Here is a 16,636-nt window from a genome sequence, read left to right as displayed (position 1 = left end):
TTTATTATATATTATATAGAGACTAGTTAGAGATAAATGTGATTTATGATTACTTAATAATTTTTCGATCTAAGGCATGAGTAGTGGGCCTATCAAGTATTGAATTAATGTTTGGTCAACAAAAAACATATTTTGCAAGTGTAAATTATTCACTGATCATTAGTTTTGAGACTATGTAAATCATGCTTATGAAAAAAAAAAATTAACAGTTTTTAGTCATCCATGATTTTGGGATTTTTATTACAATAACACCATCCTTCATATCTAAGACTCATCTTAAAGAAGGAAAGCACATGCATTTAATATGAATATTTAGTTATAACAGATACATCAAAGAACAAAACATAATGTGCAACAGTTACTACTTAAAGTCAATCTTCAAATATATTTTCCCTCATTTCCTTTCTAGTTATTCTACAATCTTGTTCCGTTTTTTTTAATGTCATCATGATTATTACATTGACCAATACAAGGAATCAATTATTAAAATCTCTTGTTGCGATCATGAGTAGTATAAAACCAACAAAAGGAGCATAATATTATTATATGTCAATATAAAAATGATTAGAAACATATAAAACAAAAGAAAAAGAATCATATGCTTACAAACAGAAGGATCCTACAAATGCAAGATGTGGAAACTAATTATTGAAAAATTTTAATATGCTTTACATTTTTTAAATAATAATAATAAATTAAAAAAAAAAAAAAAAAAAAGACCAAGAGCATTTCTTCCATCTGTAATCAAACAAAGTAGCACTAAATATAATATTAGTGCAACTTGTAAGGATATCCATGGAGTCATTGTGAATTTGAATTCTACTGTGCATCCTTGTTTGGTCTATTGTTACTAATCTTGCATCCATATTCGATGATGCCTCAAATCCTTCTATATGATGGAAGTGTAACAGAAATATGCAGTTGGTACATGGCTTCCTCAATTGCCAAAAAGTTGTGCTTCCAAGCTCACGAATTTGGGTTGTTCATCATTATCAAGTTTGATACTTCTAGGTGTTTCTCATAAAGCCAACCATACCCATATTTTTTCACCTCAAAAGTCCAACTTCCAATGTTCGTTATCTCAATTTCCAATTTCAAATGTGGATCCCTGCACGTCAACAAGGATTGTGGTAAAGCATAATAGAACAACCACAAGTGATCTTCTGTGACTTGATCTTTTCCCAAAAATAGCGGAATCTCAGCACGAAAATGATGATCTGATTCTGTTTTGGGAGGAGCCTTTTCTTCAGAAGGAGGTCCAAATACTAGACAACAAGCAAGGCCAATGCAATTATTGCCTTCTTGCATAAGGGGTGATTTATCAATGGTTATCAAACTGCCCATGCCTACGCGCTCATTGCTGAACCAACTAGGTATTTCACTTCCTCCAATAACGCTTCCAATGCGTAGAGGAAACACATCATTGTAGGATAGACACGGACGTTTGTATTGGTTATGAGCCTAGTATCACAGACACAACTATGTGTTAGTTCCTAGTTCCCACACACACACACAAAGAAAAAGAAAGAAAGGAAGGAGTGGACACACCTCAAGAATTTGTCTCGTCCATGAAAAAGCCATGCTAGTGCAACGTTCCAACTCAACTAATTCTTGACAACCATAAATATTTAATCCTGCTTCCTTGTACTTGTAAACTTCAAAGCTCAAATACTCTCTTATCTCATAAAGATCCATATTTAAATACTCTGGGCACTGGTATCTTTCTGATGATAAGTCAGTTCGTAAAGGAAGCTCAGGTAAATATTTCAACTGCCTACAATCTTGTAAATTTAAATAGTACAGCTTCCAAAGCTTTTTGAGGCTTGGCAGTGTGGCAAAATTGTTTCCCTCTAAATATAGGGATTCTAGGAGATGTAAATTTCCAATAGCATCAGGTATTTGAACTAAATTGCAGAAATTTAGATGAAGTTCACGCATACAAGCAAGTGTAGGCGAGGAAGGCAACAAGCGACTCACCGAACCTTTATGTGCTCTAGAATGCAACAAATGTAAAGGTGACTTAAACCACCTTTTCATGATGGACGATGTTGAGTGGGAAGAAATTGGAGATTCACCTATACAAAGCTTCTTCATTTGCTCTTCATCCCTTGCTTCATCTAACAACTGGGTATTAAACAATTTTGGACAACGAGAGAGATTCAAATATTCTAGAGAACTTAAGCACAATATGCTATTGGGTAAGCTTATTAGATTTTCACACCTACCCAAGTCTAAAAAGGTAAGCTTTTGCAGAAGACCAATGGATGGATTTATCTCCTTGAGTTGTCTACATCCTCGTAAATTTAGTGTTTCAAGAATTTGGTTCTCTTTGAAATGTGGTGTCTTGATAAGACTTTTACATTTTTCCAAATTCAAAAGAGTCAGCTTTGTTAAAAGACCAACGGATGGATGAAGCTGCTTGAGTTTTTTACATCCATTCAAATCCAACAACCTAAGATTTGGGGCCTCCCCAAGATCTGGTATCTGGATTAGGTTTTTGGAATGAGCGAGATCCAAATGTCTTAAATTGGGTAGAGGCTGCAAAGAAAGGACAATAGTAGCAAACAAAGTTAATAATAACATTCTAGCTTTCTTTGCTTTCTTTAATTAATTTGAGAAAAAGTAAATAACATAATAGAGTTTGTATTTTTTATTTGCTAATTGATATAGAAACAAAATAGAAAAAGTTAGAATAACAATCTACACTACCTTTTTATCTTTCCACACTTGTTTGATGTTGCTTTTACGTAGGGACAATTGAACAAGGTTGTCCGGTTGAAAACTTGGAGGCAAGTGCTTAAAAGGATATCCAAACCATATAAGATATCCCAACTCATTACAAAGATGATCGAGGTTGCCACAAAAGTTCACAAATTCAAGTTTGAGAAACTTAAGTTTACTCATTTTTGATAGAGCATCAGCCCTTATTGTTGTTTCATCAAACTTCATTAGGATATCTATAACAGCTATGGCCTCATGATTTATTACAGATTCCTATAATAATATAAAATGGGAAGAAGATGTTAGATCTTTGCAAGTATTTATAAATCATAGAAAAATGACAACCTAACATTTTAAAAACTCAAATAATATTTTACCATATTGTCTGACATAACTTTGTGTAGATCTTGATAATCCCACAACCTACTCCACTTTATTGGTTCCTTAGGTGATTTTTCTCGAACAATGCACCTTCCCAAATCTATCAACAAGTCATGCATATGAATATCCCCATCCTCAACAGTTATAAGTGATTTATCAACAAGAACTTGTAGACCATTTTCAGGATGAAATTCACGAAAAGCTAGAATCTCCATCACACTTTCTTCCTTTTCATTATTGAAGAAACAAGCAATATCTAAAAATATCTCCTTCTCTAGGTTATCCAACTCATCAAAACCTAATCTTAGGAAATCTATGATATTGTCACTTTTATTTTCTTTAAGTCTAACCAATGCACTTTTCCACTGTGAGATATTTCGGTCAAACAAAGATGAGCCCAACACTTGAATTGCCAAAGGATGGCCTTGAACATGTGATAGTATATCATATGTCAACTCCTCATAATCACTCATAATATGATTACCTTTGAAAGCATATTTGTAGAACAACTGAGTAGCATCTTCGCAATTCAATGGTTGGACTTGATAAACATCATCCACTCCATGTTTCCTCAATATATGTTTATCCCTAGAAATTATGATAATTCTACTCCCTCTACCTAGACATTCACGTAACATAGAGTCCCTATTCCCTGTAAACATACTTAGTTGCCTATCTTGGTCAACATTATCAAGAACAATAAGTGCCCTTGCATGGTGTAACCTTTCCCAAACTAAACATGTTCCCTCACAAGCATTGTAAATCTCAAGATTCTTTTCTTTAAGACATTGAGAAAGTAACTGTTTTTGTACACCTATAGTACCAGAAGCTCGATAAATTTTGCTTACATCAATAAAACAACAAAAATTATATTGTTCAGAGATTCTTTCATATAAAGAATGAGCAAGAGTTGTCTTTCCTATCCCACCCATTCCACTAATTCCGACAACTCGAACATCATTAACCAATTCTAAACACAAAATCCTTGATAATGTTTCAACACGAGATTCCATCCCAACTAGATTATCTTTTGGAAGACATGAAAATTTATGACCCAATATGCTTTTTATCTTTTGAGTAATTTCTTCAATCTCTGCATATTGTGGCCTGAAATTTGAAAGAAAATAAAAAATGACAAATTATCACCTAGAGAACCAAATTACAGGATGTAAATGAATAGGAAATGAAAATAATACCGTACTTTTTCCCTTTTTATATGCTAATTACATTAAACACATTTGTTTGTATGCAATCTATATGTTACGTCTTCAACCTTTCTCAACTCTATTTTAGAAAGGGATAGTAAAAACAAGAAAAATTAGTAATTACGTAAAGATGAATATATGCAACTGGATATAAGGTAGTGTTGTGTGGATAAGAAATTAAGATCCATCAAAAAATGAGAGAAGATTATTTACTTGTTTTGGATATCCCAACCAGAGAGATTGGCCACTCGAGTGAGAGATTCTCTCCATGTCTGCACTTCCTCCATCTTCTCTTTATCTTCTCTGAATCTTTCTTCATGTTCTACAAAGGCTTTTTCATAGCATCCACTCTGTTTTCGCACATCTGAAGGATCAACATCATAAAAGATAGGAAGAACACGCCTTTGTGAAGTTTGAATGCAATTGCATATATGTGCTAATTCACGCAAGCACCAAGTGGAGGAAGCATAATTCTTAGAGAAGACCACAATGAAAAGGCGAGACCCTTCAATGGCTTGTAGTAACTCGGGTGCAATGGATTCACCTTTGTGGAGATGCGTATCATCTTTGAAAGCCACAATGCCATTTCTACTGAGATCATGAAAGAGAAAGGAAGTGAAGTTGTTGCGTGTGTCTTCACCGCGGAAGCTGACAAACACATCATAAGTCCTTATCATGTGAGAAGAAGAGGAGCTGCATTGGATGATGGCGTTAGAAGCCATTGCAATTGCCAAAAGTGGAAGCAAACTTGTAGAGAATGAAAGATGTGTAATGGAATTTGTGTAGAGATGGAAATGCAAAGGCAAGAAGGGGTGATAGAAATGAAGGGTTGAAGCTGTGAAAGTTGTTTGATTATGTATTGAGGTAAAGAGAAATGGTTCTTGGCAGCTTCTACCAATTTTCTGACACTTTGCTCTCAGATTCAGACAAAATCAAGTTGCAATTGTCACTATTGCATCTAGTCCAAGTTGGCTGCTCAATTATCTTAATGTTAGTGTATATGAAAACATTATTATTTGAATGTCCTGTTTTTTCCACTGAAACGGTCTTGTGGTTTGGGCATTCAAGAATCTTCAAAATTCGATTTGGCTGCTTCAACATAGTTGCCTTTAAGAATCTTCAACCCTCCTTCCAAAAAATTAAGTAGCAATAATTTTCACTTTAGTTTTCCATTGCCATGTTTTCTCGATTGAAGAGAATAAGATAATTTTAATGTGTAATAATTTTATTAAAATAGTTTTTGTTCCACATCATTATTCTAATTAAAACCTCCAGCATTGGCACAATGTACATTATCAGGTCGTATACATATATATATTTACATGGTTGTAAACACATTGGAATTGAAAAAGGCAATGAGAATTTTGTTTCTGAGTAAGGGAAATGCTTATTATATTTGTGTAAAAGATTGATAATATTTTTATTTATGCAAAAATAGATATGAATATTAACTGTTTACAAAGCTAAATATAGAAATACAAGTGGGTATTTTACGCAGCCTAATAAAATCTGACAGAATTGGTCGCACTTTCGTGGCAGCATCCGTGAAGTTTCTCACATTTTTCACCAAATTAATTTGCCACTCACTATTTCAGAACATGCAAGTTGGGTTCACTATTCTATTAATTTATTATAATTATATAATTGATATGAACTATTATCGTCCCATATGATAACTAATCTTGGTCACATTACAGTAACTAATCACGTTCACAAACTTTGAATGCTTAAAAAATAAATATCATTCTCTCAATATAGTTTATTACAGTATTTTCTGATAAGACTAATAATTTTACTTTTCCTCTTTGTGATATAACTAATCCTAACGTGTGCTACTTAATGGTTTGTTGCAGTTTTTTTCATTTATATTGTCTTGCCGTTGACCCTTTCCCTGCTGTTTGGCATACTCCAGGGACACTTAATTAATAATAGCATGGCAGAGGTAATAATTAATAATAACTTTATTATTTCCATGGCTACTTTCCCTTTTGAGTAAAAATAAAAGAAATTATTGTAATAATAATTCGGATTTGTGCCCAAAAATAAATCATTGTACCATAAAGAATATACTTATATGATGTGGATGATCCACAACCAATTTTCCTTCACGAGTTTATATCATGTAAATGGTCACCAAGTTTAAATTTTGGACCTTAAATTCATTTCATTTTTCTAACATAAATAAACCAGTATTAGATAAACATTATAAGCATAAACACAAGGGAGCTTCTCTTTACACTCCCACTTTTTTCCCAATAGACACCCCTGCTATAGTAATTATTTTTCCAATAATATTATTCTTTTCCCGAACGTATTTTTAATAATAGACAAATGTTTCGGAATTCGGTTTCCAAAGTATATTAAATACATTCTAAAACTAAATTCACTTGATGTGTTTGAATAAAAGAAATTTAAAATTCCTCAAATTTGAATTACTTTAATTTTAATTTTTATCATTCTTTAAATATTTTGTTTAAATAAATCAATTCAAATTTTTTAAATTTTAAATTTTTAGTTTAGATATGATAATTTAATTTTCATTATGAGTAAAATTGATTTATATACATATATATAACACATACATATGTTAAAATTTTAAGATTAAAATTTACAAAAAATAAATATTAGTCAACTTTTAAAATATTTAATAGTTTTAAAATTATTATTAGATAATATTAATAATTATAAATTATTAATATATTTTTATGTCGATTTTGAAGGAGAGATGATAAAGGTAGGAGGTAAATAAATAAGAAAAGAGAAAAAACAAAATAGAAAGAGGGAAGAGAAAAGAGAAATAGGGGGAAGAGATAAAATTTAGAGAGAACAAAGAAAAGAAATTGGGAGAGGAAAAAAAGGAGAGAGGAGAGAGAAACAAAAGGAAACATAAGAAATAAAAGATATATAAATGTAATAAGAAATAAAAAATAAATAAAGAATTTCAAATTCTTATTTGCTTTTGAAAGAATTTAAAGAATTTTTACAAATGATTATGTTCCTGTATTAGGATACACACTTTTGATTGTCTTAGTCGTTACGGGTCGAGTCTTGGGTCCCGGTCTTCTTGTAATTGTCCGAATGATCCGAAACGAAGTGGGGGGTGCCTGCAAAGACACTCCGACGCTCAAGTCAGTTCTCGGCACAATAAATGTGTATAAGTCTCTAGAAAAATCTAAAAAAGTGTAGAGACTTAAATAGTATAGAAAATTCTAGATATTTCCACCATCATCTAGAGATGGAGTACCATGCCTATAAATAGGCAAATTGGATCTTCATTGTAACATCAACAACATCAACAACAATTACCACAACTACTACTATTCTCTCAATACAAATAAGTTTCTATTATTCCTCCAACTATTCCCTTGACAACTATTATATACTAACAAGAGATAACATGTTGAAACTCAAATCAGTCAACCAGTTAATTACCTAAAAAAGGACCAAAGCCTTTACCTAAACAACTAGAATTATACCCTTAGAACACAGTTTTTGCAAGTGGGAAGGCTCCCCCTATCATTTCTCAAGCACATGCCCAAAGCACATGCCCAAATCAAATGATGGAAATGTGCTATCAAGATATAGATCCAGACAAATTAGAAAGCTGTTAGATTTTTCTCAACTTTTAGAAACATTGAAGTATATATAGGTTTTTGATCTAGAAATGGGTCATGATTATAGTTTCTTGATAACAAACACTAGTTGGAAGAACAAATGTTGCTTGATTTATGTTTTTCACATATAGGATCATAAAAGCTTCCAAACGGTCACAAATTTGTTTTACATGTTACCAGGGCTAATCAGATTTTTCCCCCATAACCTTGGTTATTCAATAAGGTTTGTCATATAAACTCATAAATGTAAGGTCCAAACATATGTTTCTATTTTCTTTTTTGATAATTCAAAATTAACAATTTTTGAACCGAGCCTCTTGGTCCAGCAATTGTATGGCATGTTCTGAGGACAAATTATTGGTTAGTTCAAGACTATCACGTGTCTATGACCCCAACCAATTACTATACATGTATTTAAGTTTTTTATTTTACAAGAAAAAATTAATAACCCTTTATTACATATTATATAGAGACTAGTTAGAGATTATGTAATTATGATCACCTAATAATTTTACAATCTAAGACATGAGTAGTGGGTTTATCGAGTATTAAATTAATGTTTGGTCAATAAAATCATATTTTTGTAAGTGTAAATTATTCATTAATCATTAATTTTGAGACTACGTAAACCATGTTTATAAAAAATAATAATAATAATAATAACAGTTTTTAGTCATCGAAGAATTTGGGATTTTTATTACAATAACACCATCCTCCATCTAAGACTCATCTTAAAGAAGGAAAGCACATGCATTTAATATGAATATTTAGTTGTAACAGATATCTCAAGGAACAAAACTTAAAGTGCAACAGTTACTACTTAAAGTCAATCTTCAAATATATTTTCCCTCATTTCCTTTCTAGTTATTCTACAATCTTGTTCCTTTTTTTTAATGTCATCATGATTATTACATTGACCAATACAAGGAATCAATTATTAAAATCTCTTGTTGCGATCATGAGTAGTATAAAACCAACAAAAGGAGCATAATATTATTATATGTCAATATAAAAATGATTAGAAACATATAAAACAAAAGAAAAAGAATCATATGCTTACAAACAGAAGGATCCTACAAATGCAAGATGTGGAAACTAATTATTGAAAAATTTTAATATGCTTTACATTTTTTAAATAATAATAATAAATAAATAAAAAAGACCAAGAGCATTTCTTCCATCTGTAATTAAACAAAGTAGCACTAAATATAATCTTAGTGCAACTTGTAAAGATATCCATGGAGTCATTGTGAATTTGAATTCTACTGTGCATCCTTGTTTAGTCTATTGTTACTAATCTTGCATCCATATTCGATGATGCCTCCAATCCTTCTATATGATGGAAGTGTAGGAGAAATATGCAGTTGGTACATGGCTTCCTCAATTGCCAAAAAGTTGTGCTTCCAAGCTCACGAATTTGGGTTGTTCATCATTATCAAGTTTGATACTTCTAGGTGTTTCTCATAAAGCCAACCATACCCATATTTCTTCTAAATGATGTGAGACTTGTTTGTATCCCAACAAAATTTATCCTTTCTAAGCAACTTAAATCTTCAATTTTCAATTTGAGTAAAATTGTGTCTCTAACAATCATTTTGGGTTTTTAGAAGCATTTTCCTTGTTTGTTCAATCTTCAATTTAGTTTCCAAAAAATTACAACAAATAATGCATTTTGTTTTCCAATTATTTTGTTAAGAATCAAAATCCTTGAGACTAGTCATGCCCTTCAATATCAAGGAACAAGGCAATGACTGTTTGGATCAAAATATGAAACAAAAGTAAGTTCTATTTTCTTTAAGTATATAAGACTTGAATGCATAAAACAAAGATAAGTTAAGCCAAACTTCAAATATATTTCCTTCATTTCCTTTCTAGTTAGTCTACAATTTTGTTCTTTTTTTAATGTCCTAATTATTACATTGACCAATACATGGAATCGTTTTTTAAAATCTCTTGTGATAATGAGTAGTATAACTTGAAAAACAAAAGTAGCATATGTTATTATATGTCAATTTAAAAAGGATTAGAAACATATAAAAAAAAAAAAAATAATCATATGCTTACCAACAGAAGGATCCTACAGATGCAATGTTGTGCCCAAAGTGTGTGGGTATCCTCCAAATTCCTACATTGGGTAGTTTGAAGAAGGGAAGTGGTAGACTACTACTATATATAAGGGGTGATAGTTTGGGTCTACTCACCACAACAACATTGGTTCCAATAGGTGTATTGGAGACTTGGGTAGTTGTGTGTCATGAGAGGGATTTCAAGTTTCGCCAGAAAACTTGTGTATGAAGGTTTCCAAGTTTTTCCAGAAAACTTGTGAATGAGAGGGTTTGCAATTTTGTCCTTGTAAAAATTGTAAGTGGAGAGAAATAAAATAATTTGCAGAGTGTGTTTGTGGATGTAAGTAAGAAGTGTCGAACCACGTTAATTTCTGAGTTTGTTTTTGTTTCTCTATTTTTGTGTGTGCACTTCCGCTGTTTGAAGGTTTCTTTTCCCAACATGCAAGATGTGGAAATTGATTATGGAACAACTTTAATATGCTTTACATTTCTTAAATAATAAGAAAAAAAAAAAAAAAAAGACCAAGAGCATTTCTTCCATTTGTAATCAAACAAATTAGCACTAAATTTCATCTAAGTGCAACTTGTAAAGATATCCATGGAGTTATTATGAATTGCAATTTTACTGTGAATCCTTGTTTGGTCTATTGATACTAATCTTGCATACATATTCCATGATGCCTCCAATGCTTCTATATGATGGAAGTGTAGCAGAAATATGCAATTGGTACTTGGTTTCCTCAATTGCCAAAAGGTTGTGCTTCCAAGCTCACGAATTTGGACTCGGCATCATTATTAAGTTTGATACTTCTAGGTGTTTATCATAAAGCCAACGATACCCATATTTTTTCACCTCAAAAGTCCAACTTTCAATGTTTGTTATCTCAATTTCCAATTTCCAATGTGGATCCCTGCACGTCAACAAGGATTGTGGTAAAGCATAATAGAACAACCACAAGTGATCTTTAGTGACTTGATCTTCTCCTAAAAACAACGGAATCTCAGCACGAAAATGATGATTTGATTCTATTTCGGGATGAGCCATTATTCCAGAAGGAGGTCCAAATACTAGACAACAAGCAAGACCAATGCAATTATTGCCTTTCTGCATAAGAGGTGATTTATCTATGGTTATTAAACTACTTATGCCTACGCACTCATTGCTGAACCAGCTAGGTATATCACTTCCTCCAATAACACTTCCAATGCGTAGAGGAAACACATCATTGTAGGATAGACACGGACGTTTGTATTGGTTATGAGCCTAGTATCACAGACACAACTATGTGTTAGTTCCTAGTTCCCACACACACACACAAAGAAAAAGAAAGAAAGGAAGGAGTGGACACACCTCAAGAATTTGTCTCGTCCATGAAAAAGCCATGCTAGTGCAACGTTCCAACTCAACTAATTCTTGACAACCATAAATATTTAATCCTGCTTCCTTGTACTTGTAAACTTCAAAGCTCAAATACTCTCTTATCTCATAAAGATCCCTATTTAAATACTCTGGGCACTGGTATCTTTCTGATGATAAGTCAGTTCGTAAAGGAAGCTCAGGTAAATATTTCAACTGCCTACAATCTTGTAAATTTAAATAGTACAGCTTCCAAAGCTTTTTGAGGCTTGGCAGTGTGGCAAAATTGTTTCCCTCTAAATATAGGGATTCTAGGAGATGTAAATTTCCAATAGCATCAGGTATTTGAACTAAATTGCAGAAATTTAGATGAAGTTCACGCATACAAGCAAGTGTAGGCGAGGAAGGCAACAAGCGACTCACCGAACCTTTATGTGCTCTAGATTGCAACAAATGTAAAGGTGACTTAAACCACCTTTTCATGATGGACGATGTTGAGTGCGAACAAATTGGAGATTCACCTATACAAAGCTTCTTCATTTGCTCTTCATCCCTTGCTTCATGTAACAACTGGATATTAAACAATTTCGGACAGCCAGAGAGATTCAAATATTCTAGAGAACTTAGGCACAATATGCTATTGGGTAAGCTTATTAGATTTTCACACCTACCCAAATCTAAAAAGGTAAGCTTTTGCAGAAGACCAATGGATGGATTGATCTCCTCAAGTTGTCTACATCCTCGTAAATTTAGTGTTTCAAGAATTTGGTTCTCTCTGAAATGTGGTGTCTTGATAAGACTTTTACATTTTTCCAAATTCAAAAGAGTCAGCTTTGTTAAAAGACCAACGGATGGATGAAGCTGCCTGAGTTTTTTACATCCATTCAAATCCAACAACCTAAGATTTGGGGCCTCCCCAAGATCTGGTATCTGGATTAGGTTTTTGGAATGAGCGAGATCCAAATGTCTTAAATTGGGTAGAGGCTGCAGTGAAGGGACAATATTAGCAAACAAAGTTAATAATAACATTCCAGCTTTCTTTGCTTTCTTTAATTAATCTGAGAAAAAAGTAAATAACATAATAGAGTTTGTATTTTTTATTATTTGCTAATTGATAGAAAAACAAAATAGAAAAGTTAGAATAACAATTTACACTACCTTTTTATCTTTCCACACTTGTTTCATGTTGCTTTTACGTAGGGACAGATGAATAAGGTTGTTCGGTTGAAAACTTGAAGGCAAGTGCTTAAAAGGATATCCGGACCATTTAAGATACCCCAACTCATTCGAAAGATGATCGAGGTTGCCACAAAAGTTCAAAAAGACAAGTTTGAGAAACTTAAGTTTACTCATTTTTGATATAGCATCAGCCCTTATTGTTGTTTCATCAAACTCCATTAGGAAATCCTCAACAGCTATAGCCTCATGATTTATTACAGATTCCTATAATAATGTAAAAAGGGAAGAAAATGTTAGATCTTTGGGAGCATTTATAGATTGTAGAAAAATGACAACCTAACATTTTAAAAACTCAAATAATATTTTACCATATTGTCTGACATAACTTTGCATAGATCTTGGTAATCCCATAACCTACTCCACTTTATCGGTTTGTTAGGTGATTTTTCTCGAATAATGCATCTTCCCAAATCTATCAACAAGCCATGCATACGAATATCCCCATCCTCAATGGTTATAAGCGATTTTTCAGCAAGAATTTGTAGACCATATTCAGGATGAAGTCCACGAAAATCTAGAATTTCCATCACCCATTCTTCCTTTTCATTATTCAAAAAACAAGCAATATCTAGAAATATCTCCTTCTCTAGGTTATCCAACTCATCAAAAGCTAATCGCAGGATATCTATAATATTGTCACTTTTATTTTCTTTAAATCTAACCAGTGCACTTTTCCACTGTGAGATATTTCGATCAAACAAAGATGAGCCCAATACTTGAATTGCCAAAGGATGGCCTTGAACATGTGATAGTATATCATATGTCAACTCCTCATAACCACTAATAATATGATTACCTTTGAAAGCATATTTGTAGAACAATTGGGTAGCATCTTCGTGATTTAGTGGTTGGACTTGATAAACATCATCTACTCCATATTTCCTCAATATATGTTTATCCCTAGAAATTATGATAATTCTACTCCCCCCACCTAGGCATTCACGTAACAGAGCCTCCCTATTCCCTGTAAACATATTTAGTTGCCTATCTTGATCAACATTATCAAGAACAATAAGTGCCCTTGCATGGTGTAACCTTTCCCATACTAAACATGTTCCCTCGGAAGCATTGAAAATCTCAAGATTCTTTTCTTTAAGGCATTGTGAAAGTAACTGTTTTTGTACACCTATAGTACCAGAAGCTTGATAAATTTTGCTTACATCAATGAAACAACAAAAATTATATTGTTTAGAGATTCTTTCATATAAAGAATGAGCAAGAGTTGTCTTTCCTATCCCACCCATTCCACTAATTCCGACAACTCGAACATCATTAACCAACTCTAAACACAATATCCTTGATAATGTTTCAACACGAGATTCCATTCCAACTAGATTATCTTTTGGAAGACATGAAAATTTATGACCCAATATGCTTTTTATCTTTTGAACAATTTCTTCAATCTCTGCATATTGTGGCCTGAAATTTGAAAGAAAATAAAGAATGCCAAATTATCTCCTAAAGAACCAAATCAGAGGATGTACATGAATGGGAAATGAAAATAATACAGTACTTTTTCCTATTTTAAATGCTAAATATATTAAAGGCATATTTGTTTGTATGCAATCTACATGTTATGTCTTCAACCTCTCTCAACTCTATTTTAGAAAGGGATAGTAAGAACAAGAAAACTACGTAACAATGTAATGATGAATATATGCAGATGGATATAAGGTAGTGTTATATAGGTAAGAAATAAAGAACCATCAAGAAATGAGAGAAGATTATTTACTTGTTTTGGATATCCCAACCAGAGAGATTGGCCACTCGAGTGAGAGATTCTCTCCATGTCTGCACTTCCTCCATCTTCTCTTTATCTTCTCTGAATCTTTCTTCATGTTCTACAAAGGCTTTTTCATAGCATCCACTCTGTTTTCGCACATCTGAAGGATCAACATCATAAAAGATAGGAAGAACACACCTTTGTGAAGTTTGAATGCAATTGCATATGTGTACTAATTCACGCAAGCACCAAGTGGAGGAAGCATAGTTCTTAGAGAAGACCACAATGAAAAGGCGAGACCCTTCAATGGCTTGTAGCAACTCGGGTGCAATGGATTCACCTTTGTGGAGATGTGTATCATCTTTGAAAGCCACAATGCCATTTCTACTGAGATCATGAAAGAGAAAGGAAGTGAAGTTGTTGCGTGTGTCTTCACCGCGGAAGCTGACAAACACATCATAAGTCCTTATTATGTGAGAAGAAGAGGAGCTGCATTGGATGATGGCGTTAGAAGCCATTGCAATTGCCAAAAGTGGAAGCAATTTTGTTGAGAATGAAAGATGTGTAATAGAATTTGTGTAAAGATGCAAAAGCAAAAGCAAGAAGAGGTGATAGAAATGAAGGGTTGAAGCTGTGAATGAAGTTGTTTGATTATGTATTGAGGTAAAGAGAAATGGTTATTGGAAGGTTCTACCAAGTTTCTGAGACTTTGCACTCAGATTCAGACGAAATCAAGTTGCAATTGTCATTATTGCATGAAGTCCAAGTTGGCTGCTCAATTATCATAACGTTAGTGTATATGAAAACATTATTATTTGAATGTCCTGTTTTTTCCACTGAAACGGTCTTGTGGTTTGGGCATTCAAGAATCTTCAACTTTCCAATTGGCTGCTTCAACATAGTTGCCTTTAAGAATCTTGAACCCTCCTTCCAAAAAATTAAGTTGCAATAATTTTCCCTTTAGTTTTCCATTGCCATGTTTTCTCGATTGAAGAGAATAAGATAATTTTAATGTGTAATAATTTTATTAAAATAGTTTTTGTTCGACCAATTGAGCGTTATTCAAATTAAAACCTCCAGCATTGGCACAATGTACATTATCAGGTCGTATATATATATATTTACATGGTTGTAAATACATTGCAATTGGAAAAGGCAATGAGAATTTTGTTTCTGGGCACAAATAGAATTGGCTGTAAGAAATATAAGGATGATTGGTTTCATGAAAATCACATGCTGAGTAAGGGAAATGCTTATTATATTTGTGTAAAAGATTGATAATGTTTTTATTTATGCAAAAATAAATATGAATATTAACTGTTTACAAAACTAAATATAGAAATACAAGTGGGTATTTTACACAGCCTAATAAAAGCTGACATAATTGGTCGCACTTTCGTGGCAGCATCCGTGAAGTTTCTCACATTTTTCACCAAATTAATTTGCCACTCACTATTTCAGAACATGCAAGTTGGGTTCACTATTCTATTAATTTATTATAATTATATAATTGATATGAACCATTATCGTCCCATATGATAACTAATCTTGGTCACATACAGTAACTAATCACGTTCACAAACTTTGAATGCTTAAAAAATAAATATCATTCTCTCAATATAGCTTATTACAGTATTTTCTGATAAGACTAATAATTTTACTTTTCCTCTTTGTGATATAACTAATCCTAACGTGTGCTACTTAATGGTTTGTTGCAGTTTTTTTCATTTATATTGTCTTGCCGTTGACCCTTTCCCTGCTGTTTGGCATACTCCAGGGACAATTAATAATAGCATCGCAGAGGTAATAATTAATAATAACTTTATTATTTCCATGGCTACTTTCCCTTTTGAGTAAAAATAAAAGAAATTATTGTAATAATAATTCGGATTTGTGCCCAAAAATAAATCATTGTACCAAAAGGAATATACTTCGGATATATGATGTGGATGATAGACGACCAATTTTCCTTCACGTGTTTATATCATGTAAATGGTCACCAAGTTTAAATTTTGGACCTTAAATTCATTTCATTTTTCTAACATAAATAAACCAGTATTAGATAAACATTATAAGCATAAACACAAGGGAGCTTCTCTTTACACTCCCACTTTTTTCCCAATAGACACCCCTGCTATAGTAATTATTTTTCCAATAATATTATTCTTTTCCCGAACGTATTTTTAATAATAGACAAATGTTTCGGAATTCGGTTTCCAAAGTATATTAAATACATTCTAAAACTAAATTCACTTGATGTGTTTGAATAAAAGAAATTTAAAATTCCTCAAACTTGAATTACTTTAATTTTAATTTTTATCATTCTTTAA

General features: G+C 32.5%; 2 protein-coding genes across 3 annotated transcripts; both read right to left on the bottom strand.

Moving 5' to 3' along the window:
* Positions 1-512: 512 nt before the first annotated feature.
* Positions 513-5,266, bottom strand: LOC109807892 (TMV resistance protein N). 2 transcript variants are annotated; one of them, XM_083062510.1, is made up of 6 exons: positions 4,521-4,661; positions 4,304-4,386; positions 3,099-4,209; positions 2,710-2,994; positions 1,549-2,538; positions 513-1,461 (listed from the first exon to the last, which is right to left on the bottom strand). In XM_083062510.1, exons 3-6 carry the CDS (start codon positions 4,113-4,115, stop codon positions 967-969), a joined length of 2,787 nt encoding a protein of 928 aa, XP_082918636.1. In that variant the 5' UTR covers positions 4,116-4,209; positions 4,304-4,386; positions 4,521-4,661; the 3' UTR covers positions 513-966. The 2 variants fall into 2 exon arrangements, with proteins under 2 accessions (XP_082918636.1, XP_020226181.2); XM_020370592.3 differs by lacking the exon at positions 4,304-4,386 and having other exon boundaries at positions 4,521-5,266.
* Positions 5,267-8,884: 3,618 nt separating this feature from the next.
* Positions 8,885-16,554, bottom strand: LOC109807013 (TMV resistance protein N). The gene is made up of 5 exons (XM_083062511.1): positions 14,316-16,554; positions 12,892-14,002; positions 12,503-12,787; positions 11,339-12,328; positions 8,885-11,251 (listed from the first exon to the last, which is right to left on the bottom strand). Exons 1-5 carry the CDS (start codon positions 14,822-14,824, stop codon positions 10,757-10,759), a joined length of 3,390 nt encoding a protein of 1,129 aa, XP_082918637.1. The 5' UTR covers positions 14,825-16,554; the 3' UTR covers positions 8,885-10,756.
* Positions 16,555-16,636: the final 82 nt, after the last annotated feature.

The sequence above is a fragment of the Cajanus cajan genome, chromosome 8 (genome assembly GCF_000230855.2).
Source record: "Cajanus cajan strain Asha chromosome 8, NIPB_CcT2T_4, whole genome shotgun sequence".
Classification (NCBI taxonomy): domain Eukaryota; kingdom Viridiplantae; phylum Streptophyta; class Magnoliopsida; order Fabales; family Fabaceae; genus Cajanus; species Cajanus cajan.
Note: the sequence above shows the minus strand (reverse complement) of the source record. Positions and strands in the feature narration are given on the sequence as shown.